This window comes from Heterocephalus glaber, unplaced genomic scaffold, assembly GCF_053883595.1.
Source record: "Heterocephalus glaber isolate CG9 unplaced genomic scaffold, H.glaber_assembly_v1.0 deba00000738, whole genome shotgun sequence".
NCBI lineage: Eukaryota > Metazoa > Chordata > Mammalia > Rodentia > Bathyergidae > Heterocephalus > Heterocephalus glaber.
The window spans coordinates 2,706,246-2,731,407 of NW_028258161.1; the positions used below are offsets into that span (position 1 = coordinate 2,706,246).

The 25,162-nt window shown below is 43.6% G+C and overlaps 1 protein-coding gene across 7 annotated transcripts in view; it reads right to left on the bottom strand.

Annotated features, from left to right (window-relative positions):
- The window catches only part of Ildr2 (immunoglobulin like domain containing receptor 2), a 60,459-nt gene extending 36,125 nt beyond the window's left edge, over positions 1-24,334 (bottom strand). For 2 of the 7 annotated variants that reach the window (XM_087206832.1, XM_087206831.1), the window contains exons 1-3: positions 24,126-24,334; positions 9,337-9,669; positions 8,267-8,386 (exon numbers count right to left, since the gene is read on the bottom strand). In XM_087206832.1, the coding sequence (XP_087062958.1) occupies positions 8,267-8,386; positions 9,337-9,669; positions 24,126-24,171 (499 nt within the window). In that variant the 5' untranslated portion in view covers positions 24,172-24,334. Of the gene's footprint in view, positions 1-8,266; positions 8,387-9,336; positions 9,670-18,381; positions 18,494-21,857; positions 23,616-24,125 lie in introns of those variants that run through there. The other 5 variants (XM_087206830.1, XM_087206829.1, XM_087206827.1 and 2 more) reach the window with 4 other exon arrangements.
- Between the last annotated feature and the right edge of the window lie 828 nt (positions 24,335-25,162).

Here is a 25,162-nt window from a genome sequence, read left to right on the forward strand (position 1 = left end):
GGTGAGAGAAAAGGCAGGTAGGTTAGATGCTGGAGAAGTTCAGTCTGCATTTGATTTCTCTCTCCTTCCATGGGAGCCTGCAGGGTCTTCTCAGCTCCCCTGGAAGCCTGCAGCATAAGCATGTGAAGGAGGACTATACCGTCCTAGGGGAGTCGACTTCACTTTGGACCTTTCATGTGGGGCCAAGACATCTGAAGCATAATCAAGTCTCCAAATGGAAATGTGGGCACAGCCCAAATCACAAGATGTTCCAAAGGAGTAATCACCAGATTTATGGCTAGAGTGTGGCTCTGTAATTAATTCTTTCTCTCCCTTCTGCCAGGAGTAAACATTTTCCTTCTTCTCCCCCAATTCCTTTTCCCTCTTCCTCTGTTTGTAAATCTTCCCTGAGAAACAGCAGCAGCCACTCTCAGAGATCAAAGTTTCAGCCGGCAACAAAGACCTCCACGGAGGCTGTTGCCATGGGAACCCTGGGAGCTGAGGCCCTTCTTTTCGGCAAATCTCCTTGGTTAGCAGAACCAGGCTGGGGCTGGTGGCAAAGAGGGAGAGAAGGGGGAGGGGAAGTCTTGGCAACAAGTAGCCTTTCTGAACAGCCAGAACTAGTCACCTGGGTGAGGGATGGACAGCATGCAAACCGAGGCAGCAGTAACTCAGGGGTGGGTGCTATGGCATTTCTGCACATACTCCCATCAAATATCGCTAAAGTTACCTCTAGGGACGTGTCCTGTCCCAAGAATTCACTCACTTTCTATTAGGTGCTTAATGGCCTTTTATACCAATTGGCAGAAAAGGTCATTTTTCACTAGCATAACAATTTCTGGCACAGTATTGTGAATTGCTTGGTTTTTTAAAAATAGTTAAAAACCATGCCCACCCATTCCTTCACCACTTGTCTAGGTAATAAATGCTGTACTTCTGGGCAAGTCACAGGAGGGGATGAAAGAAAAAATAAAAGCATGACAGGAAAACAAAGGTAACTCTGCTGCATTACATTTGTGGGGAAAAATCAATCCCAAATTAGAGCCTCCTCAGAAGGGCTTGCTGAGAGCATACCTATTTCTGGCCTCCTGAATTAGCCCTGCATTTGGCCCATAAAGAAGCAGAAACTGATGATGAATTCCACAAAATGTTAGCAGTGTGTGTTTTTGCCTGCCTGGCATTCTTTTCTTCTTCCTTTGGAGACAACTGCCTGGTTTTTGCCTAGGGAGTTACCCTCGGCCCATCACTTCATCTCATGCAATTCAGTTGGGGCTGAGGGTGTACTACATTCCTCCCCCAACACACAGACTCACGAACAACAGGAGTTCGGCAGAAACTATGCAGAAAGAGGAACTTGACCCTCCTGAGATGGAAGGTATGAGAGACCACAGATGCCTGGACCTGCTGGGGCCACTATCTTTGCCTCCCCCGTGGAAAGAGCCTGCCTAAAAATGAAGCAAACACAGGAATGGAGCAGGAGCTGAGGGTAAGGAGAGAGATTCCTTGACACACAATCTGAACACCTGGACTCAGCCATGCTTGAAGCTAGGAATACCCCTGGGTGTATCCATACCTACAACAAAAAGTTCTCCTAAGCTTGTTGAAGCCTCTGTCTCCTGCAATCCAAAGAGTTCTAGAAAATACAACAGTTAGCTGTAGATAGTGAGGGTCTTTGAATTAAGTCAAAATCTTTGAAATGACTCTGAAAAACCATCTTGTTTATCCTCATACTTCAGATGAGAGACCCTTTCCATGTTAAAGCTCATCAGAAGGAATTTCTCTAATTTCCCTCAACCACCCATAACTTCCAAAAATTATTATTTACTATTGGGAATGTCTTCCTTAGCCTGAATCTAAACCCCTCTTGGCTCATGTCCTGTTATTCTATTCTCAGGTCAGAGACAGAAGTGTTCATTCAGCCACATTTCCATGGGGACCCTTTTCTCCTTTTTCTAATTAAAGGCCCTGAAACCACAAGCTTCCACATGGGACATCAGAAGCAAGGGGTCAAGCCCTCATATTGTGCATAGAAAGAAGTAAGAACAAGGCAAGCTGCTTTTAGATTTTAAAATAATAACTTCCCAGTGTGAGCTTTCCTGAAATGGTGAAGTCCTTTTCCTGCCAGCTGGAGCTGCCCCAGGGGACTTTATTCCTACCCAAACAGTGGCACAGTTCCAGGTTATAAACAGTCTGTCCTTGCCACTGATCCTAGACCAATGTCTAATCTCAGGGTGGCAGATTTCTGGACACCCCCACCTTCTGTGACTGTCTGCCAGTACAGCCCTATGACCCCAAACATCTGTCTAAATATTTCTAAGGTACTTGTTTGTCACTGTCATCTCAAAGCACCCAAAAAAATGTGTGCATTTCCAATTTCCAAATGACTTTACCTTCTGAATCATCAAAAAGACATTAAAGGGTGTTTAGTATAGTTTTCAGGTTTTGTGTTGAATCAGTGGTTGTCCTCCCATTTCTGTGAATCACATGTCTATGGACATTTCTGAAACCTTTGAAAGGAGCAACCATAGCGTTTGTGGATGGCTCAGAAGTATGGTGTAGAAGAAGGGCTGAGTCATGCTCAGTGGGGTGGTATTCAATCTAGACCAGAACAGCTATGCCTTTGAAGTGAGGGCCTAGGTCAATGGCTCTAGCCCATTTCACTAGGAAATAAAAGGAAACACTGAAGCAAACATGGGGTAAGCAGAAATCAGGACCCATGCCCAAGCAGCAACCACATTTTAAAAAAACGATTTACTTTATATCTTCCTAATACACACAGGTTGCGCGATACTGTGGAAAGAGATAGGGCTAGGACTCAAAACACTTGAGTTTGATCATCAACGCTATCTTTTTTTTAAACTGATGCAATAATCATAAAAGTGGAACATTCTTTGTTTGGAATGTGAGGGAAGTAATGCCTGCCCTCCTACCTTACAAGATTATTACAGACAAATTTTGTGAACTACAACTTACTATGTTTACATTACTAGTGGATGTAGTGATGGAAACACTTTGGTGGACATTTATTGCTTTTTGGTGTCCTATATCTACTTTTTTTTTTGTACGTGTTTTAATTTACTCTGGGGAGGGTTCATTCTTTTCTGCTTCTTTTTTTTTTTTTTTGGAACCGGGGATCGAACTTGGGACCTTGCACTTGTGAGGCCCTCTTTTCTGCTTCTTGATGACTAATCATTCACCAGGAGCCCTTCCTCTCCCAAGGCTAGGCAGACAACTGACCACACCGGACCAACTGGGCCATCTCTCTTGAGACTGATTCTTTAGCAGGAAAATGCAAAAACACAAAGTAACATTTCAGGAGTGTGTGTGTGTATATATATAATATATATATATAATATTATATATATATTATATATATTATATGTATAATATATATATATATATATTTTTTTTTTCTCCTGGCAATGGAACCCTAAAGATACTGTCCATCAATTTTTGCTGCTTAGACCTTGGATCATCTCTTGTCAATACCAGATCTGGCTACTAAAAAGTCCACATGAGCTTCTTCTCTCTTTTTCTGTCTCTCTTTCTGCAACTAGAAGCAAATGTCTCCAATACTGTAGAGCCAAACAATAGAGATGTCTGCAGTTCTACACCCTCACTTGGAAAGGAGCTACCTACGGGAGCCTCCTAACCCACATCTGACTATGAGGAGATTAAGTCACTGATATCTGAGGATTGTTTGTGTAGAAGCTAACAAGTGCTTCCCTAACATACTATCTTTTCCTGAGACCCATTCTCCAGTCTTTTTTCAGTTTTGATAGCCTTTCAATGAATTCCTTTTCTGCTTAAATAATAACCAGAACCTACTTCTGTTGCTTTCCACCATAGTCTTTGATGGATCTATCACTAGTAAAAATTCAAATAACCAGATGATTATGAACAATGAGATTAAACCATGTTCTATCACTCAAGACTGTGGATGTTTATTGTGTTGACCATTTATAGTCAACAAATACATACCCAACATTGATAGCATTTCAAAGGTGCAAAGTTAAGTATTAGCTAGAGATTCTGCCCATTTGTCATTTAAAAAGCATTCACTGAGGTGTCTTTATTCTAGACACCCTGCTAGACATTGCAGATAGATAGATGAACAGGAATTGGTTCTTGACTCTGAAGAGTTCATAGTCCAGTGCTATAAAAGGGTCCCATTTTGTGGAGGAAATCAAGATGAGCTCACATGCAGTAACAATGTTATGACTCACAAGAAGTAAACTTAGAATGTGAAACCAATCCCTTCTGTTCTTGCCCTTGCTCACTTTATATTATCTTTCTGGGTGACTCATCTATTCTTTTGTGACTCTGCCTATCTATCACCTTTGACTTTCAGTCCATTATCTCTAAACTTCACTCTGCACTGAGCTCCAGACCTACATGTCCAACTGTTGGCAAAGCATCTTCACTTTGGTGTCCCAGGCGTCTTATATGCCACGAAGCCAAACTCATTCTCTTGCCTGCCTAACTTGCTTTTCTACCTCGCCCTCTTTCTTAGTTGATGAAATTGCTGGCTACATAACTAATCAGAAATCATGGTATCCTGTTTGATTCATCCCTTTCTCATTTTCTTTTTATGCATGAGACACCAACTCCCATTGCTTCTATCTCAGAAACCTGTTGTCTGCTCTGGTTCCCTACTCTGGTGCAGCATCTCCTACTTTTTACCTCTGCTACTGCACCATCCCATTCCTCTGGCTCCCCTCCCTGTTACATGGCCTGTCCTACTGCTATCATTCTAACTGGAGATCTAATCTTCCTCTGTTAAAGTTTCTTCCCTGACTCCCCAAGAGTTTTCAGGAGGAAGTCCAAACTTCTTAGTCTTATATATACAATATGTCATAATCTTGCCCTATTAACTTTTCCATCCTCACCTTTCTAAGTAAAATGAGGAAACTAAATTCTTCTTATAATTGCCTCTGATTTATCTCTTCAACTCATCGTTCCTTATATTTCATCATCTGAAATTCACACCAGTTTTCTGCTCCCCACTTTGTGATCATTTCCAAGAAGAGATAAAGTGGTTGACTCACTCAAGCTATTATCAAGAGTTTCTTTTCTTCACTCTTTGTGAAATTAGTCCTGTTAGCTCTGACCACTGTACTAGACCACGGCTCACTCTCACTGGCTTCCTTGTGCATGATCATCACCCACTATGGTCTTCTAACCAACCTGCACCCTTGTCTGTCTATGATGAAGACTGGGTCCTTGGAGGTCATTTTATTATTCATCACCATGCCTTTTTATCTGCTTTTAATCCAAAAATTTAGAATTCAAATAAACCTCAAAGGTAACTTAGTTGAGTACCTTTTCCTATGCATAACTTCCTTATATAATAACTCTGATTAGAAACATTCCACCCTCTTGAATACCTCCAGGAACATAGGACTCATTACTCCTTAGAACATTCCTTCCATCTCTAGACATCTCCAGTTAACACGTTTTCCTGGGCTGGGGATTTAGCTCATTGGCAATATGCCTGCCTTACAAGCCCAAGGTCCTGAGTTTGATTCCCAGTACTGCAAAAAAAAAAAAAAAATCAATTCTTCCTATACACTGAGACAAAACTCCCTCCCCTTGTAACTTCCACTCCTAATTTAGTTGGACCTAGCCAGACAGTGTTTCCAACCCCTCTTGTAAACAATTTCATTTCAGGCATTTGGAGACACTTCCCACGTTCTTCACTCTAAGCCTCTTTCACTAGAACAAATCCTCTAACCATTCCTTGTGCAAAACTCAGTGACTGAGCCAGTGGCTCGTGGATGTTGTAATTGACACTCTGTGGACTCCAGTTGTCTTCCCACTCATACCTCCATTGCCTTGGCTTTGACCTCAGAAATCAGGCTGCTCTCCAGTTTCACATAAAAAGGAATACCTAACAGCATATATATCCTTGGCCTGCAGGATATAACAACCAAACAGTTTGAATTTTTAAAACTGTGACAGTATTTTGAAACATTTTCTAAAGGGATGTCAAGACAAACAAGACTCAGAATTTTGTATTTATACTTCTTACACCCAGAAAATTTTCATAGATTTTAAACTAAGCCCTTTAAATAACACAAGTCTTCCCTAAAACGTTTCCATGACAAATTTATCACACTCTGAACATTTCTAATTAATGTGGAACATCGCAGAGTCATGTTTTTCTCCCACAAGAACCCTGCCACTGTTTCTGCTGTGATGAGTTTTGATTTGCAGGCCTCCCAGTTTCCCTGTACAGTTCTTCTCAGAGTGATGCTGATTTCTGTTCTTCATCTCTCTTCCCATCACTGAGACCACTGGCATCTGAGCCTTCCTTTCACCCCCCCAGAAACCGACCCTTCCTGGCCTCCCAAACAGCATCCTCAACCCAATCTGCACTGAATTTTTAGATCCAGAGGAACTTCGCCTGGCAAAGCTTTCATTCTTTTCATTTCCCCTAGATGCAAGACAACCAGGACCAAATTATTTAATGTGTTTTCTACCTGGCCTCCTTTTCCTGCACAGACAATCACTTCTCCACACATGGCTGCCCTGGCCAAATAACTGTGTTCACAATTAGCTAATTGCAGGCTCAATGAGCCACTTGTTCCCGCAGACTCGGCTATTAGAGTTATGTGATTAAGCCAAAATTTATCTTTTTTACTCCCTTCTGATTTACAAAGCCACAGCAGATCTCAAATCTGATCTCCCTGTGTTCTTGTACAACGCAATATAAACCTTTTACATTCCTATTTCCTTTTGAATATGTCATATGTTGTTTCTTCTACAAGTCACAGCAGTTATACTTTATATATTGGAACCAAACAGTATGTTTGCTTGAAGTCAACCTTTCAATAAGATGGCCCAATTTACCTCAGTCCAATTTGTAAAATGTAATGCTAAAGCATCAGAACAGTTGTTTTGCCAAAGCCATGCAATCATGATAAAGACTAAAACTGAAAATTCTCTGTAGAAAATGCCACTTTCTCCCTGGGGATTGAGTTTCACACAAAGGGTAAAAATCAGCCTTCAAACTCATTTGCCTTCAAAACAGGGGACTTTTACATATGCCCCCAATTGCTGTCAGCTGATTTTTTGGAAGTGCGAAAAAAATGTAATTTATTTATTTATTGGTACTGGGGATCGAACTCGGGACCTTGCACTTTGGAGGCAGGCACCGGAACCACTGAGCTAAATCCCTGGCCCTTATGTAATTTATTTTGAAGAATGACTTCAAATATATATCCTCGATTTCCTTTTCTTCTATAATCGATCCAGTTTTTTTTCTTGATTTCTGTATGTTTTATTCTAATTTTCTTATTTTCTGTTGTTGTTTCTTTTAGATTTTTTTAAAGACAGAGTCTCACTATGTATAGCCCAGGCTGGCCTTGAACTCATGATCCTCCTACCCCAGCCTCAGCGCTAAGATTAAAGACATGTACCACCACACCCGACTGTATTATAATTTTCTTATTCAATGAACAGTTATAGAGTGCAAAATGTATGTCACATTTTCAGTTTCATACAAGAAGGTCATTTCCCACTAACATTTCTCCAATCCATGAAAGATGAAAAACAGCCAAAAGTAAGGGGTTTTCAGTTATGAAGATATTAACATTAATAAGAATTAGATGTATTGGGCTGGGGATTTAGCTCAGTGGTTCTGCCGCTTGCCTTACAAGCACAAGGACCCGAGTTCAATCCCCGGTACCAAAAAAAAAAAGAATTAGATGTATTTGCTTTGAGCATAACTCACTTTTAGATTTCCGGAGATTTGCCCTCCAGTTAAAGACAAGAACATCTCCCAAACAGCTCTGTTCATCCGGGCACCTTTTATTACTCGACTCTCCAGTGTGCAGCCATCTTGCCTTACGACTACCGTAAGCAGAGTAGGAACAGATTCCTGAAGTCTCTAGTGATGCTTACACACCAGTGAATTCTTCTTTTTCCTTAGTCTCTATCCTATTTCAAAGGCCTCTCGCATTTTCTTTAACAATTAGCATATAAAATGAAAAGTAAAACATAAGAGAGAAATCGGGCTTATAGGTTAAAGTAGAATGGAGGAGAAAACAACTAAGAAATCAGAAGAAACCTTGGGACAATGCTACAAGGGTAGGGACACTGCCTTTAAGAACGAGACACTACAAATAAGCTACTGCTCAGAAAAAGCATACTCTCAAACAGTTTTATCAGTACACAGAAGATAACAGCTGTGTATGCAACCTGCCAATGCACACAGCAAGGAGGTGTGAGAGGGACACAATGCAAGCCATCTAAGATGGAAATGCTGCCTCTGGTTTTCACTTACCCAACACCAGCAGTTCCACCGAGTCCTCGTTTTTGCCTTCCAGGTCATCAGGGGTGGTGATGATGCAGAAATAGAGTCCACTGTCTCCCCACATGAGTTTTCCAATTTGAAGATCTGCATCTGTTATCACATAACACACACACAAACACACACACACAAACACACACACACACACACACACACACACACACATAAAAGAACCCAGTTCTAAAATTCTGTCCTGGGAAAGAAAAGCATTGAGCAATGAGGGGTTTGGGAGGGTCAGACCTAGTAGGGTCTGCTGTGTTCTATTTCTTCACTTGCATGGTGGTTTAAAGATGTTTGCTTTTTTAATAAAACCAAACCAACAAAATAACAAAAAGTAGCATCCATGAAGTGAGAAAATGGGAACACAGCCACAAATTGATCTCATCCAGCTTCAGGAATAGATGATGGCTTTGAACTGGGCCTGCAGAGACCCATGACAGCCAGATAATTTGCAGAGTAATTATGGACTCCTGGAAATAAACTGACTTCACAGGAAATCTTCAAAATTTGAATAATCAAATAGGTCCTATCAGACTCTTGGGACCTTTTCTTATCCAAAATTTAGGAACCAGGAGAAAGGGTAGAGTTGATACAAAGCCCTGAGGGCTCAGGGCATGTATCTTCCTAGCTTGGTAACTTCCAAGCATGCATCCCTTCTCCCAGCAGAGGAACTTCTTAGCAAATTCTGCCTTTTCAGGTTTGGGAAAGGACCATAAAGTGACACCAAGATGTAGGATGTTTGACTGAAGTTCTCTCACTAGCACTCACTTCATTTAATTCTGAAAACAAGCTCCCAGATTCAAGGTCAGGGTCCGGAAAGACTATTCCAAGGGTTGTTTCTGTCTTCACCACATACTATACTGTCCAGTCTTCTCACCCCCCACCATTCCACTAAAGCAATTTGCTAGGGTTCTTAATGCTCCCATCTCCAATAAAATTGGATTCTTGAAGGGCTGAAAGGGTGACTCACATTGCCCCATGTCTGGGAAGAATGGAACTAACCTCCCTCCCATTTCCTAGATTCAAGGCAAGGACATTAGTACCTTGAACAATCGTGATCTCTCTGCCCCTGTAGAAATCTCCCAGGGTAACGGTGGAGCCCTGTTTTGAAGCCACTACCCGAACGGTCCTCCTGCTGTCTAAACAATCCAAGTATGGGTCCCACTCCAGGTTTCTCTTGCTGAGAGATTGGATTCGGGTGGAGGACATGCCCAGGGACTCCCCCATGCGGTCCTGGCAGTAGGACTTGAACTTCCACTGCACGACCGCAGGCTGATGTGAGGATGTGGAGAAGTGGCAGCGAAGTACAGTGGGCTGGAAGAGCATAGCCACTTTCTTCTTGTCAGGCACTGTGACCTGAAGGGCTTCAACCATGGCTGCAAGACAAAAGAAACATGTCCAAGCAGTATCTGCATCCTGAACCTCATCTCCCACCACGTGGTCACACCTTTCCTCCTCACTTCCTTGACCTGTTCATCATAACTAATGGCATTATAACTAATGGCATCAATATCCATTTGGCTGCCTTGTCCAGAAACCTACACTGACCCCTGTATTTAACTAGTTATTAAGTAAAGTCAAATTGATCTCTTTAATATTTTCTTCTCTCCTCCTTAACTCCACTCCTATGGCTTTTGTTTAGGTCCTCTTTCTTTCTTACTTATATTACAATACTCCTTTGTCTGATCTCCTCACACTCAGTCCATCAGCATACAGTACATTCTCCTTGCTATAGTTCAGATAATCTTTCTAAATCTCACTGTTCTGGCTCTCTTTCTTAAAACTCTTCACTCATCCTGCATGCCTCTCAGGATAAGACCCAAATTCTTGGCAAGGCATCTGAAGTGCTCCATCATTTAGTTCCCCTTATGCCTTCATCCCACCTCTTTGAAACACCTCTATTTGAGCCCAAGCTCCAAAAATATTAAATAGCATCAAATAGCATCAGTTTCCCCAAGTTATTATTATTATTGCACACCTCCAGGATTTGCACATGCTGTTTCCTGTTTCTGTAATGCTTTTCCTCACTTTTCCCCTTGGAAACTTTTTTACCTTTCAAAACCCAGTTGAAAGGGTCCTTCTCATAAAGCCTGCTATAACCAATCAGTCCATCATTTCCTCCTCTCGCCCATCACTACCTCTAGTGTCCTCTTGTAGACATTTACTGTAATAATTTTGCCTGTGTTTATTTATTTTTCATACAAGAAGTACGTCTTATCTTGCTGCTCTGGTTTATAAAGCCCGTGGGTACTCAACAAAAATTTGATGAATAATGACAATGAAACAAAGAAGTATGACTTCTAGAAGTGACTTCCCTTCCAGCTGGTGACCAAGTAAAGAGGACAGAGATAAAAGAGAAATGAAGTCTGAGAGAAATCAGGGATTTCAGATCAAAAGCAGAAGACTGAGTTCAAAAGCTTTGAAGGGTAATAGAAAAGAAAAAAAAGGATCTCAAAAGCAGATGAGAAGTTTAAGTGGTGCAAAGATCCAACCTGAGGCTTGGTGACCAAAAACGAAAGGAAAAATTTCAGTGAATGAAAGATCAGGGGTATGTGTGAGGGACCAATGGTCTATATGAACTCAATGATTGGATCTAGAAATTCCAAGCAATGAGAACATACTTCCTTAGTTGAATAGGAGAGTCAAGACTTTCTACTTTAGAAACTTCTGTTAGAAGCAGAAGTAGAATTGTGATGACAGGCAGAAAAAAAGGTTATGAAAACATAAAAAAAAAGGTTTTGAATTGAATGCAGGAGGCTACCAAGCCAGCTTCAGGTAGATCAGGGTGACAGGGTCACCCTAGAACTTGGGACATGCAAGACAGAATTGCTTCCCACTAGATGTCCCCTGTCCTATGTGCACAATAACATCCTACAAAGCAAACTCACTCTTGCAGCTCCAACACATTTACTTAGGAATATGCCTCTTTACTCAAGCTCCCTAGACACAGGCAAGACATCATACTCCTCTTGCCTTCTAATTTTCAGTCAGTGTCTCTTCAATGAAAAGCAAAATGAAAACCTAATTTCTAATTTCTGTTAGGAGAAAAAGGTTTCAGAGTTCTGTGGAATTTGGAAGTGAACACATCAGAGTATTTGAGATGTTTCAAATCTCAAAATGTTTTAAACCTTCCATGTACCGCTTAATAGCTACCTATGCATAAATAAAGGAATGAATGAGCAAGTGATTACTATTAATATGAGAATTTCTAGAACTCTGCAGAGGAAACTAGTTAAATGAGTCATAGATAGCACAGTATAGTAAAATAGCATTGGCACCAAATAGGCAGGGATTTGAATATCATCTGGCAATATACTAGTGGTGGAGTCTTAATGAAGTCTATGAAGCAGTCTGAGACTCATTTTCCTCACCAATAAAATGAGCATTATAATTACTATTCCAAGGGTCATTAATAAACAGTGTCTCATTAGCTGCTGTCAGAGTTGACTCAATAAGGGGACCCTGTGACAGGTAAAGAGCAGATCTCAAATACTTACCTTCCCTTGCCTTTCCTGCCTTCCCCTCCTTCCCATCCAGAAGCTCCTGAATCCCAGTGACGGTCCACCACTACCAGGTCTTGATTATAGCTACACTATGTTGATTAACTCCATCACAGGGCAGATAGTTCCATCTGGAAGCTCTATTCCTATGCTTCTCCTCACCACTCCAAATGTTTTTGTGGGTGATTTTGTGCTCCCTGACTCACACAGCTGGATTAGGAAACAAATTTTTTTATAGTTTCACCTTAGATTCTATTGCGTTCATTTATTTACACTAACTTCTAACTTGTAATTCTTCAAGTCCTTATTCACACCTGAATTTTTCAGGTGATAAAAAAAATGGACCAGAGAGGTGAGATAACCTCAATTAGCAGGTTGAGCTTGGATAGCAAATCATTGTAGCCAGGACACACTGTGTACTTGACCACACTGTCCTTTTTCTCTACTCACAAAAGAAGTTCTACTAGGGAAATTACAGTACCTATACTTCCTAGGATAAATAAAACCTAAAATCAAGTGAGACAGGTGCTACACAAAAGTGTTGTGCAATTTTAAAATCTTATTTATTATTTATTTATTTATTTATTTTTTTGAGAGAGTTAAGTTTCAGGTTTTGTTCATTAGATGATTAATAGTATTAGCCTCCTCCCCAGGTAGGTTCTCTGTTAAAGAGATTAGTCATTTGAGCAAGCAAACTATTGGACTCTCTTCATTGATTATTAACAGAGGCTCGTCAAGTCTTAGCGTCTTCCATGACATAAGCTCATGCTCTAAAGGATAAGAAACACATTCTCAGAAAAGTTTGCTTTTTTTTTTTGGTACCGGGGATCGAACTCAGGTCCTTCCGCTTGCGAGGCGGGCGCCAGAACCACTGAGCTACATCCCCGGCCCAAAAGTTTGCTTTTATAAAGCATGACAGTTACAGACAGATATTGAAGATTTAAATTTGAACCTAGGCTCTACCTCTTCCTAGCTACATGACCTCAGGCAAATTACTCAACTCAGTTTCCTCATGAGTAAAAACAGAATAACAGTACCTGCCTTATGGAGTTGGAGCTGTTTGAGGGTTAAACGACATTTTATTCTAAATGCTTAGGACAATACTTGATACATACTAAGGGCTCAATAAATGCAGCTGCCGCTGCTGCTTTTGCTACAGCTAAACAGAACAGTCTGTCAACTTCAGTGAAGCTGGGAACCCAGGCCTAGGCAAGCACAGATATCCAGGTGTGAGATGCTGAGTCTGAGCAGGGCAGAATGGGCAGAAGCTGCGCAGGATTCTAGAGTTTACAATGGGGGCTCAACAGTGGCGGTGTCTGAGTGTGCTCACCATGCACACTGCTTGTGAACCTCCTAAAAGGCCAAAATGGAGAGTAACCCTGTGTGAGTGTCTGTGTGTACATGCACAGGCAAGAACACACGTGCAGGTGCAACAGGACTCTACACAAAGGAGAGACCTGGAGAGCTGGAGAGGGTAGGGTGAGGAATTCCAAGTAAGTATCAGCTGATTGGATCTTTGAGACCAGAGTGAAGATTTAAAGCTAAAAATGTGAATCACTGTCTCAGCTCTATAGGTTTCAAAGTTTAAGATGAAAACCACCCATTTCCCAAGTCTGCCCTGACCAAGCTTACCAGGACCCCCATTCGCACAGGAGGATGGGATCTAGCATTGCTCTTCTGACCCTAACCCTGAATCCCAGGTGAGAGACTGGGTTCCCTGTGCCCACTGAGCAGCATCTCTTTCCCTCAGCATTATTGACCTTATATGAATCTGTGCTTCTACAATGGTGTTCTGATTTCCAATCCAGTTGCTCCCATGGGACCAAAGCCTGGTCCTGAACTCTAGCCTGCTTTCTAGGGCCCTGATAACAGCTCCTTCTCCTAAAGGGTGGGTATTGTTTCCTACATCCTTCACACGTGGCTGATCCAAATCTGAACCTTCAAAAGTACTTCTCATGAGACCACCACTCCTACCCTACAGATCAGGCGCTTCAGAGATGAGTGCTAATTGGGGTGGGGGCAAGGATGATCAGTTCTCCATTTGGACTGGGGACACCTTCCCTCTGGCTCCCATTCCCAAGAGATCTGCCCTGGAACTAAGTTAGTATCTTGAGTTAGGATCCTACCTCTTAGGTTTTCTTTTCTTTTCAAATTATTTTTGTTTTTCTATTCCACTACTTACTTATCCGATGCCAAAAATCTAGTACTTCTTAAATTGGAATCTATACAGGCTTATAAGAATATAAAACTATAACTTTGAATGCCAGATAAATAAATTTCAAATTTTCAACCTCTTTGTTGTTCTGAGTTGGGCATTTAATGTAAGAAATATTACTCAGTCCCATGATTCTAACTCCCAATTCTATCTCAGATCCTCAACTGTCTTAGGCCCTATCTATATATTTAACAAATACTTCATATTACCTCTGTAAACCTCATCACATCTCTTCTTTTCTTGCCCCAACTCTTGCCTGTAAACCCATCCTCTCTCTATCCCTAGCTCTTTTGCCCGTATATCACTTACCCTACTGCCCCACATAGAAACCCCAGCCTTTATGATTTCCTCTCTGTCCCTGGCCACATTGAGTTGATCACTAAGTCTAAATATTTCTCAAACTTGGTCCTTGTCTGTTCCCACTGTCACTCCCTTAAAGGAGGATTCTACTCCCTCCTACTAGACAATAGTTGAAAGCACTGACTATGTGTCAGGGATTGCACTAAACACTTCTCAGAGAATGACTTCTCTCAAAAACCCTACAAAGTAGGCATTGTTATCACACTCATTTTATAGATTAAGCAACTGATGCTCAGAGGGTGTATGTACCCTGCCCAACTGGTGTAAGTTAGGCTCGAACCCAGGCTGACTGGTTCTAAAGCCCTTCACCATCACTTTACTGAAGTCTTCATTACCATGTGGGCCTTGGAAGAGCCTCCTAAATAGTCTCCCTGCTTCCAACTCAATCTACTCTCCACATTTTTTCTGTTCTTCTTAAAACACATGTAATCAAATCACATGAGTTTCTTGCTTTGAGACCTCTGATGATTCCCAATTACATCCAGAATAAAATCCAAATACCTTGACATGGCATATGAAGCCTTCATGGTAACTTGGTCCCACACCTGCTGTAGCCATACTGAAATATTTTCTATTTTTGCACTGTGTGTTATTCCCTCCATGTGGGGAAATATCAAGCATTTAACTGAAGGAGTTCCTAGGAGTCAGAGAGGAGCACTGAGACGGGGTCCTGCAAACACAGGGACAGATACTACAAGCACTCTGGGAGGAGGCCTGGTAACAGCTCATGGAACTTGAATTTTGAACCTCTTATAAGAAGTTTATGGAGGTGCAGAAAGCGTCTGTGCTTCCTTCTCCTAGTTTAACCAGAGCCTTCTAGCTCTAGGGTCCTGTTTTGGGGTAATGAAGATTGAAGCTGATAAAACAGCAAGTAGCAAGTGGTGGGGGAATGGACAAATGGATGTTTATTGGAAAGAATAAAAGGAATAGCTCCCCACTAGTTGAGGAGGGGTTCCGTAAAGTGGACAATGTAGATGTTGAAGTCCGTTGGTCTTTTATAGAGTTTCTGGGACCAGGGATGTTCGTGGTTGCAGGTAGGCCTTTGATTTCCAGAAAGCAAGCCGCTTCGTTTGCATTTCACTTCCTCCAACGCCTCTCCATTTGTTTAGGGACCTGCTCTTTGTCCTTTGCATTCCATTAGGGCCTGACAGTCAGTTTGCCCATGTTAATTATTTGGACCCTCTGGTACATTAACTTGCCAAAGCCTGACTTTTAGTTTACTTCCTGTTAACTCTTCAGGACCTGCGTCCTATCTGCCTAACTTCCCCTATCTTCTTGTTTCACTAGCTAAAGCAAATGCTGCAGAAAACTGGGAAGGCAGTTTAGGAAAGAGAGCGAAAGATAGACAAAGCAGTAAAATGGAATAAGAGATCATACTGTATAGAGCACATCTGTAAAGATGAGACCTCCTAAATTTAAATAGAAAAACTTTTTAAAGAATTCCTGACTGAAGAAAACACTCAGTAGCATATGGAAGAGCACAGGTGGATTTCTACATTTGCAGAGAAAGGAATTGTCTTTCTTAGACTATCAAACTAGTCTCTTAATCTTTTTTTGTCCTGATTCCCAGGAAGACTGCCTTTGACTATTCAATTTTAATTCAATAAAACATATTTTAAAACACATGCGAAGTTTGGCAACAGACAAAAGATCAGCCCTCGATCTTGAGAAATTTCATATAACCTTGGTTTTTAACTAAAATTTCTCTGAGGACAGGGACCAGGATTTGGTTGACTCTGTGTTCTCAGCATACAGAAAAATCACAGAATACAGCTGCTCGAAACTGTGGAGTGAATCAACAAATGAACACAGGAGCCTGTGATTCTGATGATATTTTCCTAGCAGGTGGACCCCAGTGCAGAGAACAGCTTCTGGCCAATAACCAGGAAGCTGTCTAGAGGGGGAGTGACAAGTGACAGCTCAGAGCAGCAGCCCCCCTCTCAGTCACAGGGGTAGGTACCTATCACCAGGCTAGGGAAAATCAGCTCCAAACACATACAATGCCTCCCTGCGTGTGACAAAATAAAATCCTGTCCCAATCCCCATGTAAAGAAAAGGATTCTATATATTATGAACTATGTTCTTGTAAGAATAACAAAAGCAGACTCGAAGGCAAAGCTGTTCTTATTTTAGCACTTTCATTTTTTTCAAAGCAAGTTAATTTCCCCCACTAGTTGTAAGTTATTCCTGCCAGCATCTTTGAGAGGCAGATCTGAAACCACAGCCCCATTTTAGAGAAACAAAGATTGCTGCTAAAGGTCATGGGAAATTACTGCCGAAGACAGGCATCTTTGGAAGTTCTGTATAAAGCTCCCCTAGCTCTTAACTCTTCACATCCCCAAAGTGGGATTTGACAAATTTCTCATTCTCCTACATAGCTTGGCCTTCAGACTACTAAGATGTCTCTTTATTCAGTATGATAATACAAATCTTTTTTTCCCACCTTCAAGTTAAGTCTTTTTTAAAGAGATTCACCTTTTGTTTTCACATTTTTAACATATTGTCCAATTTCTTAAGACACTTTTAGAGGCAACTAATGGGCAGCTTTTCTACATGTAGGGAATGAGCAGGGGTGCACAAATGTGTCTGCTAGGATTAGACATGGGAAAGAAGGGTTGTGCCTCCCTTAGTAACACTGTCAGGATGAGAACAAAGCATTTGAGCAATGTTGACCTACAGACTAAAGGTTTAAAGACAAAGAAAATGCAGCTTGACTCCTTTTTCTTTTCAGAAATAGGAACTATTCATCTTCTTGTGTTAAAAAAACACAATAAAAAGGTTTTACCAACCCCGGGGGTTTAGCTCAGTGGTTCTGCCGCCTGCCCCGCAAGCGTAAGGACCTGAGTTCGATCTCCAGTGCCAAAAAAACACACAAAAAAGGTTTTACCAAGAATAGCAGACATTGCCTTGGTACCCCCCTATCTTCTGAGCCTTGCTCTCCAGCTTTCCCATTGGTTCTAAGATTTAATCACCTTCCTTTCAATTCATTCCTTTCCTGGCCAGGATCAGTTTCTCCTGTTTGCTACCACTGCACCTGAGTCCTTGATCTATGTTAGAGTTAGGGTGCCCAGATGGACAATTTTGAGATTTAAAAGCATGATAGCATTCTTGTATGCCCCCCCCCCCACTGCCAAGAGTCCCAAAGGGGAGCAATATGACCCTTTTCCCATAAGGCTTTGACAAATTCCAATGCTGCCCTTGCCCAGGTGGGCTTTGTTCATGGGCTAGTTATTATGTGCTACCAATAATTCTGGTGCTTGTGCACACAAAGCTTGCTATCATTGGGCATATTTCCTAAGTGTCCAACTGAGGCACACTTTCCCAGTCTCTGCCATAACTGTGCTGATAATAAGCCACAGAGGTGTCTTCTTTCTGTTCGATTTGCCTCCTCTTCCACAGATCTGAGATGAGCTCATGGGTGATGTCTTGCTGGCTTACATGGTGCTCCAATGGGACCAAAGCTAAAAGAGGTCATCTACCCTGTAGTGCTGAAGCACTGGAAATCTCCCAGTTCATTCGGGTGAATCCGACTTCTGGGATGCACCAGCTACTGGTATAGGAAAAAAAACTTTTTTTTTTTTGGTACCGGTGATTGAACTTGGAACCTTGTGCTTGTGAGGCGGCGGTGGAACCACTGAGCTAAATCCCTGGCCCAGGAAAATAACTTTTATAAGAAAGTTCCCATAGCCCTTATCAACTTGTAGTCTGTGTTTCCTGTCTACATCTCACCCTGAGCTCTAGACTCAACCATACAACTTCATTCTCCATTGTTATCTACCTCCTCCACGAATAACGAGCTCCTTTCTGCATGCTTCTAAGACTCTGGATTTCATTTGTTGAATGCTTTAACCCAGTTGACTAATTGTATTATTTGTCTCCTCTTCAGCCTGCAGACAGTACATACTGACATACTCCATAGACAATGGGCTCAGTCGCCTGACTTGGTTTGCCCAATGCAATGAGAGCAGGTGTGCCATAAAACCTGTTCAAGCAGAAGCTTTACAGGCACTCACATGGTTTGGCTCTGCATCCTTGTCCTCAGCTCCACCTCTCCCATCTCCAAAGCATTTCCCCTTCACCATGAGAACAACATGCCAGGATAGTGGCTGCTCCTTCATGCTGGGTCTTGGAATAAGAAGACATTTGGGACAAAGCCAAGTCCACCAAACCTCGCCAATGCATAGCTATATACAGCTCACTGCAACACTCAAGGAACGTGAGCAAGAACAAAGTGTATGCCAGTGTGAGCTACTGAGATTTGAGGGTTGCTGGATACTGCAACAAAATGCTGACTAATACACCTAGTTCTGGTTTATAATAAACATTGAGGTTCTACAATGTGTCAAGGATTGTACTAGGGGTTTTATGTAGTTTCATAACATTAAGCCAGCATTCAAATCCAGGTCAGTTTGAGCCTAACCCCCCTGTCCCCATCCACCCAGGCTCTGCATCCACCTCCTGAGTGGCAAAGGCATGCAAGGAGTGACGGTGCAGGGTCCCAGCTGCATGTCAGGGTCCTGTTCCTAACTTACACTCCTGCTTCCTGTAGTGCTCCAGACGCTGAAGGGGAAGCAGTATGTTCTTCTGAGTTCTTCCTTGTTTCTTGGCCCATAAAGAACTCTAGTCATCCAAAATGACTTCTTTCATTTTCAGAGAGCCAAAAACTATCTCAACCGAGATTTTAAGCAGGCATATGGCATAGCTATATCCTGTGTGGCTCATGGTACTCCATACCAATCCTTAGTCCAAGACAGCCAGCAGGATTAGCTGTAACTCTGCCCTCCTGTGCCTTGCTGGAGTCCTCCTCTTTCACCCTTTTGCCCTACAGCCCAGGATTTAACTTGGGAAAACAAAGCCATTCTTGCCCACCTTCCCTTGCACTATTTCCATGACTTCTACAGTCTTGAAGCCTCAGTACCAAAGGCTCCGCAATAGACATCATATATGTTCATTTAAGTCAAGAGTTCTGGCTTGACCTACCCTCATCAAAAAAGATTGTCTTAGATTCAGCACTTAAATCATCCAAGTCAAATTAAATCAGAGATACTATATCTTATGCTTTTAATCACTAAGATACCATGGACTTGGACAAGTCACTTATTTCTTCTGAGGTTACGTGTAAGTAGACAATACCAGCCCCACTTACTCATAAAATGGGATGATATATATATAAATATATATATATATAAAGCCATCTAACACAGAGCAAATTAGAACATGTAAATAAGCAAAATCAACCACCACCACATCATACCTTTCTTTATATTTCTGATTGGAGAAAAGGGAATAAGAGCTAAATAGTTGGAAGGAGTGAAGAGGTAAGTGGGTCCTGGATCCAAAATCTGAGACTGGAAGGGCCATCCTAGTCCCAGGTTGGTCAGAGGAAGATTCATCTAATCTGGTCCAAAGTGCTCACTTTGCTTTACCACTCCCCAGTATGACCACATGTAATTGTTCAGAATGGACCCTATCCTGTCCACCAAGCATGGGATGTTACTCATTTGTTCTGAATATTCGAACAACAGATCTCCCTCCCAGCTGATGTCTTTCTTTCCAATCATTATTCAGATAAAAAGGCTAAAGAAAACTAAAGACTCCTTGATTGCTCTTCACTGGGTGAATTATAAAATGAAGAGTTGGGCCTGTCACTCTTGAACCTTAATTTCCAATTCATCAAAATTAAGTGGAGAAATGTTCAGCATCATAGAATCCTAGAGCTGAAAGACACGTTAGAAATCACTACAGTCAATAGATTATAAAAGACCAAAATACAAATCTTCCAATGGCTAAACAGTTAATTATGGATGATCTAGGACTGGAATCCAGCCCTCAACTCCCAGGTCAGGAATCATTCCACTAACCAAGCCCTCTTACTAATACTACTAACATTAGACCAAGCACTAAGTACTTGCACTAAGACTACTCACGTAGTGCTTATACTAAGATTACTAGTACTAATACTCAGGTCTGTATAAACCAGCTTCCCATCAGAACCACGTATCCAAATTTTAAAGTGTGATGAATATATTGAGCAGCTTCCTCTTCTAATCTAGAGCGGAACATCCAGGCTAGGGGATGATGAGCATGAGGTTGGCCGTGACAAAAGTACTGAAAGATGTTCTGGTACGAACAAGGTGGCTTTTTGGAGGAAATGAGAACAGAGGAGGGAGAGAACTGGGAAGGTACAGAGAGGATGGAAGGAGATGATGGATGCTGAGGTGTCAGCAGTCTCTAAGAGTGAGTCTTCCTTCTCCAGGATGCATGACACTCCAACTCTCTATACCCAAGTCTGTCCTCACACAGTCACCATGCAGCTACCTGAACACAAACCAGCCCAGGTAACAACCACTCCCCCATACCTACCTTTCCCCTGAAGGCTGGGTTAGAAGCCCCTTCAAAGCACCCCACAATACTTGGTGCAGATCTCTGTTAGTATTATTGGACAATGCTACTACTCCATAACTATATGTCCACAATTCCATAACTGGTATCTCTACCACCAGAATGGCTCCTGGAAGGCAGTGTCTGTGTCTTGTGGATCTTATCAACCCTACCACAATGCCCAAGACATGGTAGTGACCCATTGACTGACAATGCATGAAGAAATCTCTAAACTTAGCCACCACCTCTTCTGAGAATGGGTTTCAGAACTGGTTTGGGTTGGGTGCACCTCCTCCAAACTCTGTAGCACTGATGTGGCAGTCATCATGGGACCATCAGGAACCAAGACAAAATTACTTGCACACTTTCTCAAGTCACTGACTAGACTGACCACTCTTTGAGAGCAAAGACTAGTATGTCTTTGGTGGTTGATGCTTAGAAATCACAGGAATATGATACATGCTTCCACGCTTCCATGCTTCCATGGACCAAGCAAGCAATCTTTATTACAGAGATGCCCTAACACTCTCCCTGAAAATACATCGGAGTGGGATCCCGAGCAACGATACAACTCTGGCATTTCCCTCAGCCCCTGCCACCAGAAAAAGATGAAATGCTACTGTGTTCAGGGACAAAGACTCAGTGAGCCCTCCTTCAGGTCTTAGGGCTACATGGCACCTGTTGCTAAAATAGCAGTTGATAAGCATTTTGTTCTGTTCAAAACAGCAACAACAAAACCAATCTATTGCAGGAAGCAGCATCACAATGACAATAAGAAATCACAAGGCTAAATATATACCCGGAAGAAATACAAAATTTTAGCAATGAAAGACAAGGAAGGAGCTGCTGGAGCCCGAGGAAAAAAACTGAAGTGTTGATTAGAAATTGCTCAGCCTGCGTAGAAAGAGAAGCAAAGCGGGGGGAGGGGGCGGTGAGAGGGAGAGTTACCTGGGAGGGAGGGAGAGAAAGGGAAAAAAGGGAGGGAGAGAATGAATGTGACTTTGCGGGGGGGCTCTGTCTCATTTTTAATCTGTCTTTTCCTTTCCCCCTCCCATTCTACCACCCCCTCAAAAGCATTCATTTATTGGACTAGACTGAAATTGCTTACCTTTCCTTGGATGGTTTCTCTGTGAAGAATGAGCCTGAATTCATCTCACCCTTGACTGTTGCTCTCTCCTCTAGCCCCCTCCCCAGCCACCATTGTTAGCTCCTCTACTTTGCTCAGGCTGAGAAGCAGCCTGTCCATAGGCACCTCTGACAGCAGTGATGCGATTCGAGGATGGGGGCGGTGGTTGATGGCATCGCAAAAGTCGGCCTCATTGCAGGGCAAAGGAACCCTGGACATCTGACAGCCGAGGAGGCCTTGATCACTAACCTGTTGCCTGCTTATAGGTGCAGATGGCAGAAGGCACACAGAAAACATCACCTCTTCCAAACAAAAATAAATGAAACCAGACACCCTCCCACCAAAAACCCAGCAAGGCATATCGGGAGGGAGCGTGCAAGTAGGACTGGCCCAGGGTTCGGGAGAACTGGGACCTACCCCCATTCACCAGGGTGCTACACGCATACTGCTCCTCCGGGCTTCCATTTCTATAAACTGAGAGCTAGATTTCCGTGGCTACTCCACAGAGACGATTCCATTTCACAGAAGCTGTTAGCCCTCTAGAGAGGGCCATATGTTCTCCTTCCCTCTCTCCCTGCAAATGCCCAGGGTGCTTCTCTTGGGCAGACTCAGGGGGGTCTGGAAAGCACCTCTGCCTCAGACCCCTCCCCGGATGCCTGGCTGACTTCAGGGAGGCAGTAATAAGAGGCCCCAGGCCTAATTCCCCTAGAGATGAAAATTGAGAAGTAGAGGCAAATTAAGGAATCAGAAGCAGTGAGGGTGGCAAGACAAGGCACTAAGAGGCCGGGGGGGGGGGCATGGAGCAGCCAAACCCTGAAATTAGAGATGATTCATATTTGAATACCGTGGGCGGGATGAACTCAGAGCAGACAAGATAGAGGCTAACTCTGCGGAGGGTGCCCTCCCCAGTCTGTACCCAGCAGGGGGCAGAAGCAATGCCAGAGGCCTTTCATTTGAAATAGGGAAAAAATAGGCAATCCACAATCTTATTCTGAAGCTAAGGGAAATGGGGAATTTGTCTTTCTTTCTAAGTGTTTTTTACCCTCTTTCAGTGACTTGCCTGGGATATTTTACTCTGCTTCCCCTTTCCCCAGTGACTTGATTTTTTTCAGATCTCCTGGTGAGTGCCGTCCCCCTCCTGCCAGTCACTGCCCCTGACTGTCTTCATGACCTTTCTGACACCTTGTTCTGTTCCCTCCATCACTCTGTCCCCACCTGGTGTGGAAGAACTGTCCGACCTCCGAAACCTTCCTCATTCCCACCCTAACCCTCAGCAAGGCTTTTTTCCCTAGTTTCTCGGGCTTGGCTATTCCGGGTACTTGTCCCCTAAAAGTACAGAATTGCCACGTAGGGTAGCGTGTTGCGGACCTTTCCTCTGCCCCCCTTTTATTAGCATATGTTTGAGATACATAATAAATACATTCATTGGGAAACTGCTACATATACATTTCATATCTTAATCTTTTTTTACTTCCTCTTCCCTTCCCCTCCCTCCCTCTCACCTTTCCTAACCCCAGGAGGAGGAGAAGAAAGTTTATCAAACGGGAGAGGAGGACGGGATCAGCCCAGCTACATCAGTGCTAGGCAGAAGCTCAGTGTCTCGACCTCTCTGCAACATCTCTTTATTGGGGGGAGGGGACTGCATCTGTTAGAAAGGGTCTGCTTTTACCTCGGGACCACTCCAAAGGCACCAGAGACACAGCCAGGCCCCAAACTCCATGGCCAACCAAGCCTCCGTTTCCCCACCTCCCTCCCAATTCCCCTCTCCCCCGTACCCCCAGGAAGCCAGAAAGACCTTCCCTGGGTCCCCCACCTTCTCTAGGGAAGGAACTGGGGAGACACTCCCCTATCCCCCCCCCCCCCCAAACCAGTGCTCTTCATGAATCAGACCCTCTGAGCCAGGCTTTGCCCAGGACTCGGCATACCAACTCGGGGTGAGACCGAGGAAGAAGCGTTGTATGGAGGGGAAATCCACATTTCCAGAGCAACCTCACAGCGCCAGTGAGTCAAACACCTGCATCTCCATCCGGCTCAATTGTAATCGGGCTTCTCCTCAGCCTCCATCATCTACACACACACACACACACACACACACACACACACACACACACACACACACACAGGGCCCCCTCCTCCCTAAGCAGCTTTAAAACACAATCAGGAGGCAGGCAATCGAGGGTGGGTGAAAGCAGCCACCACTGTGGGAATCTAAATATAAAGTTCTTCGTCTCTGCAGAAAACGACTCTTACCTGTTAGCCAGAAGAGAGCACGCCACCCCAACACGACCCTGTCCATTTTCCCCAACTTCCCATACAGGCCGGGCGTGCGCAAAGTGGGTAGCGGTGGCCGGCGGCGGGCGAGCGGGTCCGGGCAGGCCGAGCGCGCACTCGGGGCCGCGCGCTGCACCGCACCGCCTGCCCAGCGCGCCTGCCGCGGGCTCGGGCTCCGCTCCGCGCGGCGGCGCCTTCCTCCCGCACGCCTCCCCGCCCCGCTCCGCCCGCCGCCCGCCGCCCGCCGCCCGCGCTCCGCCCGCCGCCCGGCTGCCAAAGTTTCCCGGTCACGTGCCGCCCCTCGCGGCCGGAGGTCAGCGGCCGGTCCCCAAGTCCGTAGCGGAAAGGGGGGCGGCCCGGTGAGAACGTGGGCTGGTGGCAACCGTGGCCCTGGAACCGGGAGAAAGGGACAGAGCGACAGGGTGGGGGACCTGCGTGCACCTGGCTTGAGTCAGACTAGCAAGTCCTGTGGGCGGGGGTGTTTGCTTTGCTGTCGCCCACCCACCCCTGCGTCTGGTTCCCTTTGCGACGGTGCAAGCAACCCAGAGAGGCTCAGCAGAATTGAAAACGGGTAGGCGGGAATCCCTCCTCATAACTTTCCCTGTTAAGACATTATGCGGTAGAATAAGGGCATACAGCCTCTTAACAAAAATATGTAAAAATGGAAAGAAATAAACACTTATAAGGACGTAATCGGCCAAACGTTTAGAGTTTGCAGGGAAGTGCACATGAAATATTTCGTTGTTTAAATGGATTGGTCTGATGGCTGTAGGTAAGGGGTCTCAATGTGTTGACAGAGAACTGAGAATGTATTCTGCCTTAACAAATGTTCAGAAAGTCTACTAGGTGCTAAGAATCAAGGGTGCAGGGATGAGTGCAGACTTTCTGTCCTTAAGGAGCCTTCCCTTGGGTCTAGGGCAGGGAGGAAGATGAGTCCATTAGAGGCATGATATACATTCCTTGTACAATGCAGGAAATGTGGTCATAGAAACCCAGGAAAACTGCCCAAGGAACAC